The 22,125-nt window shown below is 38.9% G+C and overlaps 2 protein-coding genes across 4 annotated transcripts in view; one reads left to right on the top strand and one right to left on the bottom strand.

Moving 5' to 3' along the window:
- LOC145985040 (synaptosomal-associated protein 25-like) overlaps positions 1 to 10,110 on the bottom strand; it is a 187,170-nt gene extending 177,060 nt beyond the window's left edge. For both annotated transcript variants that reach the window (XM_083118554.1, XM_083118552.1), the window contains exon 1: positions 9,967 to 10,110. The gene's annotated coding sequence lies outside the window, so the exon portion shown is untranslated. The remainder of the gene's footprint in view (positions 1 to 9,966) is intronic.
- A 958-nt stretch (positions 10,111 to 11,068) lies between these two features.
- LOC145985041 (uncharacterized) overlaps positions 11,069 to 22,125 on the top strand; it is a 47,502-nt gene continuing 36,445 nt past the window's right edge. The window contains exons 1-2 of one of the 2 annotated variants that reach the window (XM_083118556.1): positions 11,069 to 11,191; positions 18,144 to 20,057. In XM_083118556.1, the coding sequence (XP_082974682.1) occupies positions 18,269 to 20,057 (1,789 nt within the window). In that variant the 5' untranslated portion in view covers positions 11,069 to 11,191; positions 18,144 to 18,268. Of the gene's footprint in view, positions 11,192 to 12,883; positions 13,033 to 18,143; positions 20,058 to 22,125 lie in introns of those variants that run through there. The other variant, XM_083118555.1, reaches the window with a different exon arrangement.

Genomic DNA, 22,125 nt, shown 5'->3' on the forward strand with positions numbered 1-22,125 from the left:
ATGGACATTGCTAAAATTACACAAATATTTGAAGTGTATACCCTACAAGGCCGTGGTGGCTCAGTCGGTAACGCGTCTGACTACCATGCTATAGGTCCCGGGTTCGATCCCCAGCCAGTTCAAATCCGGGAACTTTTCTAACGTTGAAAGCGGCCCCGGCACCCACCCAGCGTCGAATAACATGGGTACCTGGAGGAAACCCTAGGGGGTAAAGGCAGTCAGGGGCATGGTGCTGATCACATCACCCCCACTCACAACCAGATCAAGAAATTGTGGGCCGTTACCCCTGCAGCCCCTATACGCCTTCATGGCATGGTGCTAAGCACAGGGGAACACTTTTTTTTTTTATACCCTACAAAAAAAAAAAATCTGTATTGCTTATTCCACACTTTCCTCATTGTTATAATTTGATTTAACTATTGCAAGAAAGGTTTTTGAAATGTTGAAAATGTAATGTGTCCATATCATTTTTTTAAAATTAATTGCACCTATTTCCTATATTTAAAAACTACTTTAAGTTGTTGAAAATAGTCAATTTAATCGCATAAAAGTATTTTTTGGTGCATATGTATCTTACTGATTACAAATAATATTTTATATTTGGGGGGCAAATTCAGTGGTGCAGGAAAGGGGGGGTACAGGGGTACTTTGTACCCCCCTAAATTTTTGAAGGGGGGTACTGTACCCCCTAAATCTGTAAATCGAGTTGTACCCCCTGTACCCCCCTTGGTAATTTGACAGCAGACACAAGGTCCTACTGTTAAAAGAACCTATTTTCAGTTCACCCAATAAAAAAGTGTATATTGTTTATAACTTATAAACATTATCTTCCTTACCACAGAAATTCAAACCATTCTAAACTTATTCTACTACATTGTGGTTGCTACTAGTTAGTTCATTGAATTTGCTCTTAGAAAATCACGCTGCAGACGAATGCTCCTTTGCATAAGGTAGGGGAGGGGGGTACACTTTTCTAAAGAAATGGTCACGTCGATTCGAAGATAAGATACAAATGTTCATCAGAAGAGTATATAACTGATCCCATTTCCTTTTGAATATTTAAAATGGAATTTTCCAAAACGAAATACTTACACGAACGAGACGAGACACTACAGACCAACTTGGGGGTACAATGTACTGCTGTACCTCACCCATATTTTTCATAACTTTGTAAGGGGGTTTTCGGAAAACTATACTTAAACCTATATATGAAGATATTTTGAAAATGGAGTCCCAATTAGCCTATCTGAGCATGAAGTGAATCTAGAATAAGTTTTAATAACTTCTGAGTGAAAACCGAAACAAAAATAAACACAAACAAGAACGAAACAGACCTCGCCACACCGGAGACGAGATGAGGCTGTAACAATTCTCGACTCATCGCATCACAATATTGTTATATAATATGATTATACAGGGTGTTTCGTAAGTTCGTTTACAACGCTTGGGAGGTGATTGTACGAGTGAAAATGAGGTGGAAAGTTCATGTAACGAAATTCCGGAAACAGCTTTGTTGCCGAGTTATTGACGTTTGAAAACGTGGGAAAATGATTTTCCGAAGTGAATAATGGCAAAACGGGTGGAGAGAAGTCGTCAGTGTTGGGCGGTCCACTAAGAAATTGGGTACGCTCTTGTCAAAAAACCACGCGGCAATGTTGTGCAATGTCAGCGCAAGGGATTCCCCAAAGGACGCGAACGAAGATGTTGACGGGAGTGGGCTGGGTGTGCGTTCTGCGTGAGCTGGTATCGACGAAAATTGGCATTGGGGAATCCCTTGCGCCGACATTGCAAAACATTGTCGCGTGGTTTTTTGACAAGAGCGTACCCAATTTCTTAGTGGACCGCCCAATACCGACGACTTGTCTCCACCCGTTTTGCCATTATTCACTTCGGAAAATCATTTTCCTAAGTTTTCAAACGTCAATAACTCGGCAACAAAGCCGTTTCCGGAATTTTGTTACATGAACTTTCCACCTTATTTTCACTCGTACGATCACCTCCCAAGCGTTGTAAACGAACTTACGAAACACCCTGTATACTCGGTACACAACCCTACAAGTAATTCTGCCGACGGCCATGCTTATGGGCCCCATGAAGTGTAATATCCTTCAAGGTGGGTCCCAGACAGAAAAAGGTTGAGAACCACTGGCTTGGGGGGAACCACATTGGTGTGTTCCAAGTAGACGCCCACCATATTGAATTCAACTCATTTTTTAAAAAAATGGAAAGGGAGGTGATATGGTATATACGAGTATTTGACCCTGTTTTCTCACACCTGGAAAATGATACATTTGTTACAATCATGCAGTCGTAAGTTGTTCCTGATTCAATATAGTTTGAAGAAACCTTCACCTCTGCATTGCTAGTGAAATTCTAGCCTCATTTGATTCTGTCCGAGACACGGGAAACCCGGGTGGGTGTCTTAAGATCGGAATTTTTACGGCTTTGTCCCAGCATAAAGCGGCTCTAGGGCCCACCCAGCCTTAAATCAAAAGGTACCCGGGGGATAAACGTGGCCGCAGCATGGTGCTGATCACATCACCTCCAAGATGGCCGACAACGAAAATATGTGGAGCCCTACCCCATGCCTTCATGTCACGGTGCTACAGAGATGCACAGCACAGGGAACTTTACCTTTACATGTATATATTGTATTCATTTCTGTACCCCTGAGTAACAGAGTTTATTTTTTATGTACTTTTTACATACGCATATACGAACCCTATACTATGTCAATGGCTTAGGGCTCCCTAAATGCTTACTTGTCTCCAAAATGTATTTCTAGGTGCAGTAGTATGTTTGTTTATATATATGGGAGGCTTAATTTGTACCCCCGCAAATGAAAAACGTTCCTGCGCCACTGGGCAAATTTACCCCTACATAAGGTGGTGAAAGAGGTGTGCCTGGCTAAGGGTTAAAGTGATGACAATTTATTTATTCTTAGTTTCCACCATCTAGATCTGGCAGCATCACTCATCTCAATAATCCACCAATGGTTGCATGAAATTGGAAATAAAGGAATCCCGGATAACAATATTATGTCATCTTCACGTCAGATACGGGGCTACAAAAAAGCAGCTGAGGTAAGAGGGGGTGTGGTGATGCAGCCAATATAACAATATCACATCACATGCAAAATATATAGGTACTCATGGTAAAAGTTGGTATCTTGGTCTCCGGAGCCAGTGATGGCATCATAGTGGGGTAGGGGGTAAGTTCCACAGTTCACAGCCAAATGTGTGCACGAAAGAGCCAGATCTTACTCCAGAAGAGCATAGCTGGCAAGTGCTCGGCAGCTGCTGCAGAGATTTTTTATGATTTTTTTCAAATTCTCCTAGCAGAAAGAATAATTATTGTAGAAATTAAGAAATCATTGTCACACGAAATTTGAACCTTCCTTAAAGTAATGAGCACGGTAAGACTCTAAAGTAAGAATCACGAACCTTCCGACCTTCTGTAAACAACCGTCTCACTTCGAGTAACGTATCACTCCGCGCCAGCTGTTCGTGAATGGTGCGGCCATCATACGCTGCTCACTCGCAACCTTTAATTTTACGAAACATGGAAAAACGTATTCTTCATTTAACTGATAATCTACACATTGAAGCATAATACATTTTCTACAAGTGTTTAAATACGTGTTCTTGTTGAAGAATGAACATATTTTTCTATGCCAAAAGTTCAATTTATCTGACACTGGGTTAACAGATCCCCCTTCCCTCTCAGTATGACAACGCCAAAGTTATACAAAAGAGAGAGAGAGAGAGAGATATTCGTTTCAGTAATTCAAGCCTTTTGGTTTTATTACCACCAAATTATTGCCCAACATTGTTGACATGTAGAGTATTGTTTTCTCCTTTGTGCAACAAATATACCGCCAGTTTTAGCAGAAGCTAAACAAAGATAAGCCGGGGAATAAAAAGAGATTGTTTATCTTTCTCTCAGTTTCTTGTACACTACAAAACAAGAAGACGATAATAAGCACATTATTTACGCACGTCTCATGCAAGTAATGTATTTTCTTACCTTGATTCAGTACTTCCTTTTTGAACTTGAGGCATTTTCGGCGCTAGACATCATCTTGTCAGAGTACGGTCTGTCAAATTTGCTTGCCGAAAAGGAACTCAACGTGGCACAAGACGCGATATAACGTCGACTGCTAAAATTGAGGAGATCGTCATCAATCATCACTATCAACATCTTCTCCACAGTGGACAGGACGGCTCTTTGATTGAAAGAATACGAAAGCACCTCGCATTGTATTGCGCTTATCTCAAAATCGGTGTACTTGTTTATACGAGCAACAACGTGTTTTTTTTTCGCGGGACTCACAACTTGACCGGTCGTTTTCCTTTCTTTCTTTCACCACACCTAAAACACAAAGACGCAGACACACAATTACACTTGGACACCAACTTCACTGCTTACTCAGGATAACACCGACACAACGTCACATAAACGTTAAGAACAACCTGCTTCTTGCCACTTTTCAAACGGCTGTATTTCCGAAAGACTACTCTGAAAACACGGGAGACCTTCCTGCACGCATGGAAGTCGCCATGTTCGAAACTGGCGCTATTTTCTTGCTGTTCACGTGATCGATTGTAATTTATACAATAATCACGTATTATTATTATAAACAGAAACCTTTAATGAAAATATATTTTAAAATGTATAATCCAATGTAATTTACACGTTTTTCTTCCATTAGCGTACTTTCATAGGACGGACTACATGATGCGGAAGAAATCCGTTATTAGGCTGTTGCCAACCGCAATACTTCTCACTAAATCAAGTACAGAAACGGAAGTGGTATGTCGATTGTCGGCATATGATAGTGTGATTTCACATTGTCAGTTACGATCCTCCGGGGATGGGGAAGGGGGTGGGACGCAGGAGTCGATCTATAATCCAGAGGTGTTCACCATCAGGATGGTGACATCCTCACACTCCGGAATACTTTTGCGGGTGAAGGAGGGCAGGCCGTAGGGTGAGGGAGGTTGACTTAAAATGAACACCTCACAACAAGGGAGAAGAGAAATGTGACAATATTTAAAAATTCACCCCCAAATATGCATTTTATTTTATATGTAGCGTACAATAAAATTTGATAAAAAACAAAGGTAAAGTGCTCCCCTGTGCTTAGCACCACGCCATGAAGGCGTATAGAGGGTGTGGGGGTAACGCCCCACACTTTCTTGATCCGGTCGTGAGTGGGGGTGATGTGATCAGCATCAGGCCCCTGACCGCCTTTACCCCCCAGGGTTTACCCCAGGTACCCATGTCATTCGACGCTGGGTGGGCACCGGAGCCGCTTCCAACGTTAGAAAAGTTACCGGATTTGAACCCGCCGGGGATCGAACCCGGAACCCCTGGCGTTGTAGCGTGCTGTGCTAACCACTCCGCCACGTAGGTCGACACCGACTGAGCCACCGCGGCCACACAATAAAATGTGACTGCCTCAAAATATTTCTGTATTCTACAGTCTTCTTTCCCCACTTTTATGCTTCTCTAAGTTGCCGTTTTAGTTTCCCTTGGTGTCTTTGCTGCATAATTATTAATTTAGTCAATCAAATTATATGTATTAGCTTACTTTCATTATCTATAATAATAAATCATAACACTTTCCAACATCAAATAAATTTAATGAAGAAACCCCGGTTTCAAAACGTAATTTATCTCATGTGTCACATTCTTCTAGCAAGGTTTTTTTTAGTAAAATATGAGAGAAAATTAATCCTTTGGTACGGAATCGTCTTACCTCTGGGGGTAAGATGTACATTTCGTATTTTTTTAATTTACCGTTACTTTTCTTCCACTTTTGGCTAATCCCGACGATGAGAATGAGTGATTTTCAGATGAAATTGATGAAGGGATACTCACAATTAACACCCATGCCGGGATTCGAGACAGGGAACTTCGGTAATGGGTCTGAAAATCGGCCACCAGGCAAGATGTACATTTTTTTAACTTTTTTTTAAACATACATTCAATAACTTTCAACAACAGGTCATCACTCAGTGATACACTGCTTATTCCGCATCTGTTGACAAATGGAATGTTTTTACACCTTGTAGGCTATGTGGATTATTTTTTGTCCATAAGTTTGCAACACTGTTAGGGTACACGTGCTTTTGTTTACAGAAGGTCTGAAGTTCTATGATTCTCACTTTAGTTTACGTCCTTTTCCTAAGGAATACGTGTCATATTTCGTTGGAAAGTTTATTTTATAAGGAATTCAATAACGTAAATCCCAAAGCGAGGAAAAATATCCTGGAGGAGTAAATCGAGAAAAACCGATGTTGTCCGGATATGAGTAATTGAACGTACTGAGGATTTTTTTCGATGATGAAGCACATATTTAGGGGTGAAATGAGTGCTAATGGATCCGGAGCGATTTTACAATACCGGGAATTTCTCCATTTTGTTTGAAATTTGGCATACTCACTAAATTAGGGCTCCTAATCACGAATCTAAAGTTAAAATTTGGCGTTTATGTGTCAAACTTGCAAAATAAGAGGGTCAGTCATCGCAACCGATAATGCACAATTGCTCATTATTTATCTCAAGATTTTCCGTTTCGAATAATTAAACAACGAAATATATATATTCCTGATATTACTACGACCCTAAAATTTTTTAACTATGTTTCCTAACCTAACCTAGCCTAACCACGTGCTAATGGTTCATGGGGCTAGCACCAATGGTCCGTGGGGCTAGCCATAATTCAGGAATTTCTATACGTGACCGCCAAATTTTAAGTGTAGATTCGTGATTAGGAGACCCAAATTAGTAAGTATCCGAAATGTCAAACAAATTGGAGAAATTCCCTGTATTGTTAAATTATACCTTTTTGGGTGCAGTGGGGTGGAAACACTGCATGCCGAGTACGATAGTGAAACTGTGACCGCCATTTTGCATGGGTATAATTTAACAATACAGGGAATTTCTCCAATTCGTTTGAATTTTCGGTTACTTATTAATTTGGGTCTCCTAATCACGAATCTGCACTTAAAATTTGGCGCTCACGTATAGAAATTCCTGAATTATGTGGAATTAACACCGGTATGGTTGTCAATACACTACTGTTGTAGCCATGTTTGATGTTGACAAGTGAGGTTCGGTATTCGTTGCATACTTGTTGCTGTGTCTACAGCGTTGCCGTATTGTTACTTTCTCATTTGGGTATCATTGATCGTAGCAGAATGGAGGCGGAAAGCAGCGAAAAGATCGTGAATGTGGTTCAATTATTGAAATGGAGTACGGAAGATGATGGATGTGGGTTGATAAAGAAATTAATGGGTTTTGGTGTTCTTCCGAAAGAAGGGAGTTACAAGTGTCCAAGGGCACACATTCTGCAATTATATAAAGACAGTACGACAATTGACAAGTACAAATGGAAGTGCAGCACGAAGGTTAAGTGCAGGAAGAAGAAATCCACGCCGTGCAATTACTCTGTTTCAATACGAAAAGGAACATTTTTCGCAAGGTCGAAGTTGACCTTGTTGCAAATATGCATTTTTGTAAGGCTATGGGTTGCTAATTGTGCCTTAAATATCATATGCGAGGAGGCAGAAATATCCGAGAAAACAGGTGTTGATTGGGCATCGTTCTGCAGGGAAGTTGTAGAACATTACTTTGATAAGGAACGTGAAAAGATTGGAGGTGTGGGGAAGATTGTAGAGATAGATGAATCTAAGTTCGGAAAAAGAAAATACCATCGTGGACATCGAGTGGAAGGACAATGGGTATTTGGAGGCGTGGAAAGAGGAAGTGGGCGATGTTTTTTGGTGCCTGTGGAGAAGAGAGACGCTGAGACCTTAATATCAGTTATTAAGGAGTGGATTTTGCCCGGAACTACCATCATTTCGGACTGTTGGAAAGCGTATGACCAGCTAAAGAATGAGGGTTACGAACACCTACAGGTCAACCACAGCATCAACTTCGTTGATGAAGCCACTGGAGCGCACACTAATACTATAGAGTCCACGTGGAGGAAAGCCAAAGTCACCTTGAATGCATTTGGAACGAAGAAAATTTTTTTCGCTGGATATCTTGCCAAATACATGTTTATGAAAAGGTGCCTTGAATTACGGACGGATCGGACTTTGGAATTTTTTAAACTTGCTGGGATTTTGTATAATCCAATAAGCTCGGAGGAGAATGGCGATAGTGACGATGGCAGTGTGGAGGGAGAAGATGTTGTGGATTGCGGCTTCGAATAGAGGTAAGTTTGGCAACGGTGCTCTTCCTAGTGTTGTACGAATAGTTATACCAATTGCATGTAATCTGTGAATTGCATGGAGCGTTCATTTGGATGTGAGAAAATGGCATCTTGAAAAGTGTGGATTACATGTTTCTTCCAGGATTTATTGACGGTAAGGATAGGTTACGTTAGTTAGAATAACTGAAATGTATGCAATTTGTTCGAAATTCGGTGTACTTAGTAATTTTGGTGTGGTAATCAAGACTGTGCAGTTCTCCTTTGAGGTATCATTTAACAATACAGGGAATTTCTCCATTTTGTTTGAAATTCGGCATACTCACTAATTTTGGCCCCCTATCACGAATCTGCAGTCAAAATTTGGCGACCACGTATAAATTTCGCGCTTATTTGGGGGCAGGTGAATCCGGCCAATTTCTAACATGCCCTTAACAGGGAGTCTATAGATATAGGCGGGGTCGCGATAGCGGTTGGGGGCGGTAAGTCGATTACCCCAGGGGTGGAGCCCGGAACCGGCGGGAAATTCGGAAATCGAGGGTGTGGAAATAAGAACTTAATTTCGATTATTTTGCTATTTCCACGTGTGAGCGCCAAATTTTGACTGCAGATTCGTGATTAGGGGGCCAAAATTAGTGAGTATGCCGAATTTCAAACAAAATGGAGAAATTCCCTGTATTGTAAAATCGCTCCCCCAAAAATACCTACGTAGCCCCACAAACCATTGACGCATAGCCCCACGAACCATTCATACTTAGCCCCACGAACCATTTCCAGTAAGGTTAGGTTAGGTAGGGTCCCTATAGGTTACAATAGTGAAAAATTGGTTTCGAAAAAAAATATGCGTAGCCCCACACACCATTCTCGCATAGGCCCACGAACCATTGACGCATAGCCCCACGAAACATTGACACATAGCCCCACGAACCATTGATACATAGCCCCACAAACCATTTGCGGAAACGTACCTTCTTCAGTTACAAAAACACGTGTTTAGAAACACTGACCGGGATTACGTCATCAGAGACATGCTACATCCACCTGGAAATAAATGGATGCAAGAGTTTTCGTGCATCGGTCACACATTTATATCGAGAAATAGATGATCTATCGGCAAAATTCAATGAACGATGCGAGAAAACACTTCCCCGAACTTCCACAAGTCTAAAGAAACTGCATTCGGTAAGTAATTTCTCCTGTAAATTTGAAGAAATCCGTTTGTCCGATACGAGAAATTTACCGAAGACATGTGTCTCCGATGTATGAAACTGTTACCAAGAAAAGGAACGTGGACCCAAAAAATTATTGATTTTTATGAAGCTTTGTATTTGAGGGAGATACGTCAGTGTGGACATATGGAAGGTGAACTACCACGACAAATCAACGGATCATAAACAGAAAGGAGAAAAGAATATTTCATTTACATGTGGGGAAAGAACATCGTCTTTGAAGGATCATTGCTTTCCTTCGATTGATGACCTCAACATCTTACGTCATCGTAATATATTTCCTACTTGCATAGCATGGAAAGTTCAACCAGACATCTAACAACACAAAAACTAAGTACATAAGTAATGTGTACTTTCATCTTCGGTGTAATATACCACCACACTACTCCACCATTCATATTTAAGGTTTCCTTTCATCTATCATTAAACATGACAGGTAAGAGAAATATACAATGACTCACTTCAGCACACATTGCAAGACTCTCAAATTACAGTAAGAAACGATATGGTACTTACGGCGATAGGAACACACAAAATAAATTTTAAAACTGATGGTATAGTTGATAAAGTAACACTTTTCTTAAACCCGTATTGCTTAACACCCGTGATTTTTTGGGGCAGGTTCCTAAGCACCAATGCAATGTATACTTGTCAGTGTTGTGCAAGATCATGAGATCACTCACTTCTAATGATGGATCATGGATGGGGTAAAACTGATCGCACAATTCCCGAGCTCATTTGTTGGACAAGTCCCGCCTTTTGTGTTCTTATCTCACGGTTAAACAAATTCCTTGTTGTGTTAGGTTTAGGGCTCAGAATTAACACACATTAATTTTTGTGACGTTACAAGTCAAAAGGCGGGACGGGGCGGAGCTCGAGAATTGTGCGATAAGTGAAATGTGAGTTCTTCGGCCAGTGTTGCCATAACTTAAGAGCAAGAAAGGTAAAGGTAAAGTGCTCCCCTGTGCATAGCACCACGCCATGAAGGGGTGTGGCGGTGATGTGATCAGCATCACGCCCCTGACCGCATTTAGCCCCCAGGGTTTTCCCCAAATACCCATGTTATTCGACACTGGGTGGGCGCCGGGGCCGCTTCCAATGTTAGAAAAGTTCCCGGATTTGAACCGGCCGGGGATAACTTAAGAGCACAATTTCTTTCTCAAGTTCGAATTTCATCAAGTTCGCTGAAATATTAGGGACTATTTCCGAAATTCGTACGTATGTAACGGGTTATACGGGAGAAGATTATAGAAGTGCGTGCAATCCCTAAACATCGATACAAGGATCGGGAAAGAATCACGTCCCGCTCTCGACTTCGAGTAATAATTTACTGACTTTTCGGGATTCCGAATTGTCGGGAAATACCATCGTGGTAGTGTTTAGAAGTGCCTTATTCTCGATATTTTATTCATCATAATCATGAGCGTATGAGATTGCTTGAGAATTGTAGTTTTTGTTTCAGAAAGATAATTTCGAATATTTCCCTCACGTAAAAATACCCTAGATGGGAAATGGCGAGTTTCGGTCTGATATTCCGAACGCGGCTGCGAGAAGTAGTCAGATAACAACTATGGTATGGTATGGTAACAACCCTGTATTGCTATAAACACAGGCCCGTAGCCAGGAATTCTTTGTAGGGGGGGCAAAGTCAATCCTAGAGGGGGCAAATTTTTAATATATTGTGTCGCATTGGCAGATATAACGGGGTACACGGAGGCATTTGCCCCCTCCACGAAAAGAGGTAAGTAACAGAAAGGGATGATATCTTGAAAGTGCAACGAACAAACGAACTTCGAGCAACATCAAATAGCAATATTTCGATAATGACCTTTCTAGATTGCCAAAGAATATGAAGTTTAACATAAATACCTAGGTAGGCTAATTGGGACTGTATCTACTTGATATTTACAGGTCGATAATGTTAATAGATTATTAATATGCACCAACAACTTTGGGCCTCTCTGCAGAACTGATTAAGGGAGCCCTTTATAAATCATGCTTCATTATGATTCCCTCTAGTTTCTAGTATGCAAGATTTTTACACACAAAGGAATCTAACGAGAATCCAACAACACCATTGTGTTGTATTATACAAGGAAAATAGAATTAATTAAATAATGTTGGTTACATATTATCTACACTTTGATGAATTGTGTAAACATTTGTAGCTAATTTTTTTTTTGTACTTGCTAAAACATTAAAACATGGGTCCCTTAGTCCACCACGGACTTTATTTCTTTCAAAGGGGAGACTCTTGCATCACTACAGACAATGTTTGCCTACTGGTTACGTTAACCATTTTGCAAAATATTGTGTGAATTGTAGTATAGTTGAAATACATGTTTTAACACCTGACAAACAAATAGGAATCCCTTCATTGATCAATGACTTCTTGGATTACAGTGTCATCAGTAATATTTCATATTGAGTTTCATAGAAAGAAATTATTTTAATAGGGTGCAATAATTTTACGGGGGCACCATGGCATTCTGTTTAACATTTTTTTCTTCATAAAGATCGTTTGGCTTCCAGAGCCGACTTCTGCCGCCCCATAGATACTTATGGCTCTGATCTTGGACTATAGAACAGAACAGAACAGTAGACATTGCGAGCGAAGCGAGCAAGAAAATTTTACGAAATGTTTTTTTATTTGTATAAAATTTGAAATCGAGGGGGGGCAATTGCCCCTCTGTGCCCCTTGCAAATGCCCTTGTCCGTCTGGTAGAAAAATGCAAGGAACACGTAAAAATTTATTCCATCATGAGTATCCAATTGTTCTGCTATTCTTAGATTCTCCTAGTCTTGTTTTTTACTTAAATGTTTGCTTCCCCTAGAATGGACTTCTGTCAAGGTCAGGGGGAGAGGACAATGCCCCCTGCCCTGCTGTAGTTGCGGCACTGTTTATGAGTGTCTCTTCATCAATTTCACGTCATCCTTCATTGTTGCGATTAGCTAGAAGTGGCAGAAAAGCAACGCAAAGTAACAAAAATCAAATATCCACTCCCTCTCTCTACCACACTATTACCAAAAGATAGACTTGGGAAACAAAAATTTAACCAATTCAAAGTTCATAGCAACACATCCAAGAAAAATATCCAAACACATTAGATACCTTTAATACAATACTACTCAAAATGTCACAACTGTTCTAGATACTGCAAATTGTGAAATAATTTCCCGAAGTCTAATCTGGAAGGGAATCCCCCCCCCCAATCCTGATTCGACATTATCCGGAATCCCATACACCCTAATAAATCACAAAATCAATAAGTGTCTTTGTAATGTTGCTAGAGTAACACATGATATAATTGTAGAGATTAGTGAGAATTCGAAGTAGGAATGTGTTCTGTATTTTTCACAGGGGGGGCAGAGCAGGCTCTCAGGGGGGGCAGTTGCCCCCCCTGCCCCCCCTCTAGCTACGGGCCTGTATAAACATGATACAAAAAGAGTTAATTATGCGATGAATGTTTTATTGATATAACTAATTGAGGGAAAAAGATAATATCTGTATTTTTCGACGAGATTAATACTCTGCATTTAGCAGAAATCCTAGAGATGAGAGTGGACGACCACCTATAGCAGGCAAGAGAATCTTTGTTGTGTCTGAATAGAAGTAATATGTTGTTAAAATCATTATAATAAATGTATATGTCTTTCTTACTCTTTGTATTAAAAAGAGCTTGATCACAAAATAAATTATATTAACTTAATTTTAGAGCTATTTCCAACATATTTAAACGTACAGATGCATTACTGCTGGCTGAGAATTATAATTGCTGTTTCCAGTACAGTGTTAGGTATACAGTTATTCTATATCAGTACACCGCTCGTACCATTTACGTCGTAGATGTCATCTATCCAAGCTTTCACTAGTCTTCATATAGTCTCGTAATATAAAACGAGTACATGTTAAGATTTGTAAATATTTAGATACACAAACCTACATAATGCACGAAAATGCAAGTTTTAGTGGCCCAGTCACCGAAATAAATTATATTAATTTAATTTTAGAGCTATGTCCAACACATTTAAACAACATTACTGCTGGCTGAGCAGAAATTTCGCAATATTTTGACAATAGAAATATATCAGTGTTTTGTGCGAAATGCAATTTATTTTCAATCTCAGAAATAGTCACCCAAAACACTGAAGTGTCCAAAGTGCAATTAGAAATGACAAACTGCAGTAAAGCATGGATGGTCTAAATTTAGCATGCAACTGAGCCTAACTTCCTTGCTTTAGGCAATATCACTAAACTTCTTTCTCCATAGCAACAGAGTTGACAAGATAAAACTTCAAAGTGCTGTGAAGTAATTTTGATAATGTTACTAATATTGCAAAATACTAACTCTGGGTAACAGTATGGTATAGTGAAAACACATTTCACTCGTTTATTTCCTAATTATTTACATTTGTACTTACCTGCCCCATGAACCATTGACACATTGTCCCGATATAAGAAATTTGGTACCAGTAGTATAAGCCGGAGACACATTAAACTCGTTTGTTTTCAAATAAAAATCATTGCTACTTACCTCATATGCATAGCGGAAGATTTTTCAAGCTGGGGATCACTTTTTTTCCCATGAAAACAGCGTTATTTTTAACATTATAATCATTTATTGGTCGTTGCTAATTCGGCGCGCAAATTTTGACTCACGTTGTCTATCGTCAGCGGATATGTAGTATCGTCAGCTGATGTGCAGTGTTTCCAAACTTATGAACCGATAAATGCCGCACAAACTATTCACAAAAGGTTTTTAAGCGAAAATTGAGGCTAGACTCTACTTTACGTCCTTATCTGTATGGTGATTGCTTCCTTGCGTTTGCGGTGCGCGATCGTTATGTGGCACCCGGCATCTCTTCCGGTAAGTACCTTTTTCTTTTTACACTTTCTGTTCACGATAGCCCCACTATCCATTCACGGGGTCGAGGTATGCCTACGAGGTTAGGTTAGGCCTGTTAGGTTAGGTTCTATTAGCACTCATTTCACCCCTAAATATGTGCTTCATCATCTAAAAAATTCCTCAGTACGTTCAATTGCGCATATCCAGATAACATCGGTTTTTCTAGATTTACTCCTTCAGGAAATTTTTGCTCGCTTTGGGATTTACGTTGTTGAATTCCTTATAAGCTTTCCAACGATATATGACACGTATTCCTTAGGAAAAGGACGTAAACTAGTCTTACCTTACATTGAAAAAAAAAACTCGCTCACACGTCATCTTGTCAAACTACAGCGTGGTTGCTACACTGTGAGGGGGTTACATAACCGAACGCACGGAACATTTGATTCACGTAGTCGACGGTAATGGCGGCACGAGCTATCGTACAACGGAGATGCATGATTGATGAAAAATACATTATTTACAGGCAAAATACGTTGCACGATTCTAAAAAACAATTTCCCCGGCTTCAGAAAGTCCCCAAGAACGCAATTCCGTAAGTACTTTCTCGTCTTTTCTCCTGTAAATTTTAAGAAATCCGTCTCCGGCTTATACTACCGTTACCAGAAATTTACTGCCTAACCTAACTGAACCTAACCCAACCTTCCGTGAATGGTTTGTGGATCAATTTTAGCTTAAAAACCTTCTGTGAATAGTTTGTGCTGCATTTTTCGGTTAATAAATTTGGAAACACTGCATATCAGCTGACGAGTCAAGATTTGCCCACCATATTGTGTGTAACGAAAGTGAATTAGCTACGAACAATAAATACTTGTAATGTGAAAAATACGCTTTTTTCAGTGTAAAAAGCAAAATCCCACATTCAAAAATATTCCGCTATGCATAACAGGTAAGTACAAATGTAAATAATTAGGAAATAAACGAGTGAAATGTGTTTTCACTATACCATACTATTACCAATTTCTTATATCAAACAAACGGCTGAAATTTGCTATTTCATTTAATTTGAATATCCGTACTTACGTATTCTGCATTGAAAAACATTGTTGAAGGTGGCATTTTGCTTATTTCTATTTGCGACATATCAAGTAAGTTTTCTTCGTTTCTTTTTGCTTTCGGTAACACACAAAATGGCGGTCACAGTTTCACTACCGTACTAGGCATGCAGTGTTTCCACCTCACTGCACCCAAAAATTCCTACGTAGCCCCACAAACCATTGACGCATAGCCAAACGAACCATTTCCGGTAAGGTTAGGTTGGGTCACGTTTAGGTTACAATAGTTAAAAATTAGTTTAGAAAATAAAATGCGTAGCCTCACACACCATTCTCTCATAGCCCCACAAAACATTTGCGGAAACATACCTTCTTGAGTTACGAAAACAAGTGTTTGGAAACTGACAGGCATTGACCGTGATTATGTCATCACACACAGGCAACATCCGGCTGGAAGGAATTGGATGCAACAGCTTTTGTGCATCTATCACACATTTATATCGAAAAATAGATGATTTACGGGCAAAATTCAGTGAACGATGCGAGAAAACACTTCCCATAACTTCCACAACTATAATAAAACTGCATTCGGTAAGTAATTTTTCCTGTAAATTTGAAGAAATCCGTTTGTCCGATATAAGAAATTTGCAGGGTAGGCAAACATAGAAAATTAAATTGGAAAAAAAAAAATTTTACAATGCAACCTTCACATTAACCGAAAAATGCCGCACAAACTATTTACAGAAAGTTTTTAAGTGAAAATTGATCCAAAAACCATTCACGGAATGTTAGGTTAGGTTAGGCAAACATAGAAAACTAAATTGGAAAAAAAATATTCACAATGCTACCTTCACACGTCATCTTGTAAAACTACCACGTGGTTGCTACACTAACAGGGGTTTCATAATCGAACACATGGAACATTTGATTCACATAGTCGACGGTAATGGTGGCAAGAGCTATCGTGCATCGGAGATACATTTATGTCGAAAAATACATGATTACCGGCCGAATAAGTTGAACGAAGGGAGAAAACACTTCCACGAGCTTCCAAAAGTCTATAGGAACTCAGTTCCGTAAGTAGTTTTTCCTGTAAATTTGAAGAAATGTGTTTTCACTATACCATACTGTTACTGTAACTCTTTTTACAGTTACTTATTTTAAAAGTAATTATTTACAGTTAGAATTCCTCAAAAAGTAAGTGTTACTTCTAACTGCAGTACGAGTAACTAGTTACTCCCAAACACTGATCTCAACTTCCTTTTCATGTTGTTGTAGAATCTTAAAATTATGTTGTAACTTGTAAAATCATAAAATTGTATCATTTTTTGAGTAGGTTTTGTTCTCTACCTATTGGTTCACTTTGTACGTATGTTGAAGCTGGTAGTTATTTTAGTTCTATTGGGCATTCCATGAAAAGTGGCTCCACTCCATGTAAATAAGAAAATGAATTAATCTGGAAATTATTATTCTTTTTAATTGCATTAAGGTTTAATGGGTAACAGTATGGTATAGGAAAAACACATTTCACTCCTTCATTTAGTCATTTTTTACATTCATACTTACCTATTATGCATTGCGAAACATTGTTTAAGGTGGGATTTCACTTCTTTCATGAAAATAGCTTCAATTTTTCACATATCGAGTAATTATTGTTCGTTCCTCTCACACACAATATGGCGGAGAAATCTTGACTAGCATTGTCGATGATCAGTGAGTGTTGCAACCTTCTTCACCGAAAAATACCTACTTTCGTGTTACTCATTTTGTACTTTTTTTCCGGGTTCGAAAACCCCACGAACCATGCACGGATAGCCTCACAAACCAATCATAAATAGCCCCACGAACCATGCACGCAAAGTTAGGTTAGGTTCTGTTAGGTTAGGCAAACATAGTTAAAATTGTCATGTTCTGGCAAGACAATGGTGAGTTTGGAAACACTGACCGGGGGTTACGTCATAGAATGCACGGAACATTTGGTTCACGTAGTTCGAACGTAATGGAGGCAAGAGCGTTTGTGCATCGGAGAGTCATTAATGTTGAAAAATACATGATTTACCGGCCGAATAAGTTTAACGAAGGGAGAAAACACTTCCACGAGCTTTCAAAAGTCTACAGAAACTCAGTTTCGTAAGTAGTTTCTCCTGTAAATTTGAAGAAATATGTTGTCCCTATACCATACTGTTACCGTTTAATGTTTGTGAATGCATTTAATTTTCGTATTTCACCAACAAAAATTATTAGCATCAGTAGCCAACATGCTTCACAGACAAATGAAGTAAAAATTTCCTACATTTTTAAAGCGACACTCACATAACATCATTCATTATGAATATTTTAATCCAATCTCACGTGTAGAACTTTACACTTTATGTGTGAAATGTCACACATAATGATGAAATGCCCCTATTATTTTTATTTGTTTCTTGTTTAAAGTTCATTTTAGTTATTACCTGTTGAAGCTGGTCAGAAATTCTATAAAGACTGCTATTTGACTTGTTGCTAATCATATTCATAATTTCAAAACAAAATGTTTCATATTACAGTTCAATATTAATATGGTTGTATTAATTCTTTTCATTCATATAGTTGCACTGAGATCTTATCATATCTGCTTGTGTAAAACACTACCGTGGTGAAATGTTTTTTTTTCTATTTAGTTTAGAATGTTACAGTGAGCACTTCCCTGAAGATGTAATTTTCTAGATTCAGATTGTAGTTTTACAGAATCTTATTTTTCTTATATTAGTGATGAATATAATTTTTTAAATATATTTTTTGCTATTTTCAGATTCAAAAGCCCATTTCATTGCTTAATGAGGATCAAGATATATTGTGAACTTCCTGGTGTATAAAGAAAAGATACACCACTTCATTCATAGGGTGGAGTCATAATACTTTTCTCTGGACACTTTAATGGAACTGGAGAGCTTCATAATGTCGAGAGAACAGAGGCAAAATCCATATGATTGGAGTATGGATCAATATGAGCAGCATTCGAATGGTTATTACAGCTTTGAAAACCCCCATTCCTTCAGGAATGCCCATATGTTTCAGATGTCTGGGAATCAAATGTACAATCCATTGAATCTTGGCTTTCAGGATATATGGAATCAACTGTATTCAGATCAATTTCTGAAATCATGGATGAATGGAAACAACAATAACTTTAACTTTAGAAACAGTGGTAGAGTTCAATTCCAAGGAAGCACACACCGGATTAACACAGGCCATGCTCGTGCAAGTGGTGTTCATGGTGGTTCTTCACAACAGAGAAGGGTTGCGGCACCTTTCAAAAGGATAGAAGGCAGGAGCAACTTTCGTTCCAGCGAGCAATTTAAGAATAACAGACTTAGGCCTGAACAATGGCAAGTTGTGAAACCACAGGTTAACACCCCTCCTCCTCCTGGTTCAGAAGCAGCTCGTAAAATGGCCCTTGCACAGAAAACCAATAAACTTAAGTCTCTCTTGGCTTCAAAGAACAGCAGTCCAAAGCTTTTGAGTAACCTGTTGGCTAATGATGAAACGAAGATGGATGACAGGGCAAATCCTTCCAGTGAAAAGTCAGAATTTCCACGTGATCTTCAACTGACAGCAGATGACTGGAAAGTTATTGGGATGGGACAAGATAAAAATGCAGATGGTGAGGAAAATCAACTTGGAACTGAGGAACCTGCAGGGGTATCTAATGATGAAGAAAACTTGGATCTTTTCGAAAAACATAAACCTTATGAACATTCTCAAATTTGTGATGATCAACAATCAGCTACTGGGAATTGTATACCAGAACAGGATGATGATGTCAACACAATGGAAGGCAGTTACATTCATTTAAGAGAAAGTGATTGTAATTCTTCCCATGGAAAAAGAAAATCATCTTCAATAAACATCACTGAAGATGTTCAGAATACATTTTTCGATGAGACTAATCAGGAAAATGATGGTTCTTCAGCTATTGTGGGCCGTAAAGCTGTCAGTATTACCCGACAGTTAAGAAAGCAAATATTTAATCAGTTATTGGCTATGGGAAAAACCAATTTGAAACAGATAGTGAATAATCCAAAATCTCGTAAATTCCAGTTCATGATGCAGCACCTCGTTAAACAACACCGAGCATTATTGTCCAAAAGGCTTTCCCAGCGTCGTTTCAAAGCATCTGAATCTGGAAGTCAAGACGAGGATGAACCTCAAGATTGCGGGAATATATTTGATCCACTTGCATCAGTCAATTTATCTAGTTTGCCTCAAGAAATTATAGCTCAAATAGAGAAGATCCTCGAAATGGAGCCTCAATTCTTAACAAGTGATGAGGAAAAGGCAGCAGCAAACTATGGCTCAGATGATGATATAGAGATAATCGAACCCCCTCCTCCTGATTGTATTTTTGTTGATTCGGATGACAATGATGGAGAAGACATTGAATCCAGAAATAGCAATTTAACTTCTAGTGAAATTGAATTTAGAAGATTTTTGAGTGAAGTATCTAGTGTCAAGGAAAGGAACAGTGATGAAATTACTCAGAATAACGTAAGTGACAATGAGTGTGCTGGACATCCTATAGAATCAAAAGTCTCAAGTGCTCCAGAGACAGATGAAATCATGCCAGGAGTGTTCCGGATTAAGAGTGAAAGAAGTGCTACACCTATTTTGCCAGCAAGAGAGGAAGAAAATGCAACTTCCATAGACAACCAGATAGACACAAGTGGTAAGTATTTTATCCTACTTTTAATCTATTTGGTATGATACCCTGTATGCATTTGTGCAAAATTCTTAATTTTAGATTTTGACTTGCTAAAAACATATCTTGTGCATCATCTGACATCCTCTAAACTCTATAATTTAACACATTATTTTCTAATAAGTCAGCAATGGAAAAATTTCAAATAACGGCTGAACAATCATAGTTTCAGGAATGTACACTGGGATCCAAGGTCAAAAGTGTTGTCAAACTGCAGTGAAAATATACGAGTGGATCACAATTGTGATCCGTGCAACCACTGCAGTGTTAAATGTGAGTAATATGTTTCAAAGTGGGAACATCATTTGATGCTAATCCTGTATTACTATAAAGGTAAAAAAAAAGGTAAAGTGCTCCCCTGTGCATAGCACCACGCCATGAAGGCGTATAGGGGGTGTGGGGGTAACGCCCCACACTTTCTTGATCCGGTCGTGAGTGGGGGTGATGTGATCAGCATCATGCCCCTGACTGCCTTTAGCTCCCAGGGTTTCCCCCAGGTACCGATGTTATTCGACGCTGGGTGGGTGCCGGGGCCGCTTCCATCGTTAGAAAAGTTCCCGGATTTGAACCGGCCGGGGATCGAACCCGGGACCTTTAGCATGGTAGTCATACGTGTTACTGACTGAGCCACAGCGGCCACACTGCAGTTAAACATCCCTGTATTACTATCCATTTCATAATTATTCGCCCATTGCTTCACACTTCCCTGTTCATGAGCCCACATGTTATACTTCTTTTAATAGTTGGAATTTCGGAACGACTTAAGATGACCGGACCCCTCTCCGATTTTCTTCATATTTGCCATACTCACTAATTGAGGCCTCCTAATCACGAATCTGAAGTTAAAAGTTGTCGGAAAGATGTAGAAATTGCAAAATAAGCTAAAATAAGACGTTAGTTTTCGGAATGGAAACCGTCCATTTTTGCGATTTTTTTTTTGTTTCTCAAGGAAATATGCTACCATGACACCAAATTTTAACTATGTTTGCCTAACCGAAACTAACCTAACCACATGTCAATGGTTTGTTGGGCTAGCGTTAATGGTTTGCAATTATTTTGCAATTTCTAGATGTTTCCGACAAATTTTAACTTCAGATTTGTCATTAGCAGGCCTCAATTAGTAAGTATGTCAAATATGAAGAAAATCGGAGAGGGGTCCGGTTATCTTAAGTCATACCAGAATTTCTTCTTGTCAGTGCTTACTATATATTATTGTACAGGGTGAGTCAAAAGTCTCTTAACATCCCCCTATAAAATGTATAAGAGTTATGCCAAGTTCAGTTGGTTGTGAGAGAGACAGGTTAGATCAAGGGGAACCATAATTAAACATACCATCTGTCTTCCGTATTGAATTCAACTAAAAAAAAATAATGTAATCTGTATGGAATGCAATATTCTGAATCAAGAAAATGCAAATGCGAGATCTAAAATTACCTTTTATAATTACTTTATTTTTCCTTGCCATCAACCAAAATAATACTATAAATATTTTTTCTTACGCTTCCTTTCATGAAGCTAGTTACTCACTGCTAAATTGCCAACTTGTCATACAATAGGAATCTCTGCTAATAAATGTTGTTAGTAATGAAGATGTTGCATTGTGTTTGCTAAACAAGTAGATGTGAAGAAGTAGGCATACATGATGCACATGTGCATTAGAAGCATACAGCTGAGACATTAAATGCCACACATGTGCATCATGGCAGAATATTTTGTCATGCCATTAAGCATGTTTTATAATAGATGGGTTTAATTAACTGGACGTAACTCTTTTTATGGTAAATTGGACATATGGTTTTGCTCCTCAAACATTCACCATGTTCGACTTGTGGATGTGAATACGATGCAGGTTGCAACAGTTTATGGTCAGCATATTACATGATAAATTACATACTAGTACTGCATAATTAATGACTATAACACATGTATTGAATATTTTTATTGTATGTAGTCCTGTAGCATTTAAAAAGATATCATATCATGCAATAACATGTCGGGAGGAAGTAAATAAATTATAATGTTCATTTAATAATGA

The sequence above is a fragment of the Lepisma saccharinum genome, chromosome 3 (assembly GCF_977018435.1).
Source record: "Lepisma saccharinum chromosome 3, izLepSacc3.1, whole genome shotgun sequence".
NCBI lineage: Eukaryota > Metazoa > Arthropoda > Insecta > Zygentoma > Lepismatidae > Lepisma > Lepisma saccharinum.